At 59.0% G+C, this 251-nt stretch overlaps 1 protein-coding gene across 1 annotated transcript in view; it reads right to left on the bottom strand.

The window, feature by feature from the left end:
* Positions 1-64: 64 nt before the first annotated feature.
* Positions 65-251, bottom strand: part of JAGN1 (jagunal homolog 1 (Drosophila)) — a gene marked incomplete at its 5' end in the record, with an annotated part of 457 nt that continues 270 nt past the window's right edge. The window contains one exon of the mRNA XM_009876482.1: positions 65-246. Within this exon, the coding sequence (XP_009874784.1) occupies positions 65-246 (182 nt within the window). The remainder of the gene's footprint in view (positions 247-251) is intronic.

Below are 251 nucleotides of genomic sequence, written 5' to 3'. Positions count from 1 at the left end.
CCAGCACTGCCCCATAGGGCCCAGTGGCGGAGCTCCAGCCCTCAGGGAGCCCATCCATCCCTGATCATTTCTTCTTCTTCTCCTGCGTGCTGGTGAACCAGGAGTCCAGCAGCTTCTTGCTGTAGTAGAGCTGCCAGCCGTGCACCTGGGCAGCCACCACCACCACCAGGTACATGACGGAGACAGCTGAGAAGCCAAAGATGAAGCGGTAAGCTTTACCATGACGGTAGAGCTGCTGTGCCATGGGGAAC

Source organism: Apaloderma vittatum, unplaced genomic scaffold (genome assembly GCF_000703405.1).
Source record: "Apaloderma vittatum isolate BGI_N311 unplaced genomic scaffold, ASM70340v1 scaffold38210, whole genome shotgun sequence".
Classification (NCBI taxonomy): domain Eukaryota; kingdom Metazoa; phylum Chordata; class Aves; order Trogoniformes; family Trogonidae; genus Apaloderma; species Apaloderma vittatum.
The sequence above is the reverse complement of the archived record's forward strand: the minus strand, read 5'-3'. Positions and strand labels throughout refer to the sequence as shown.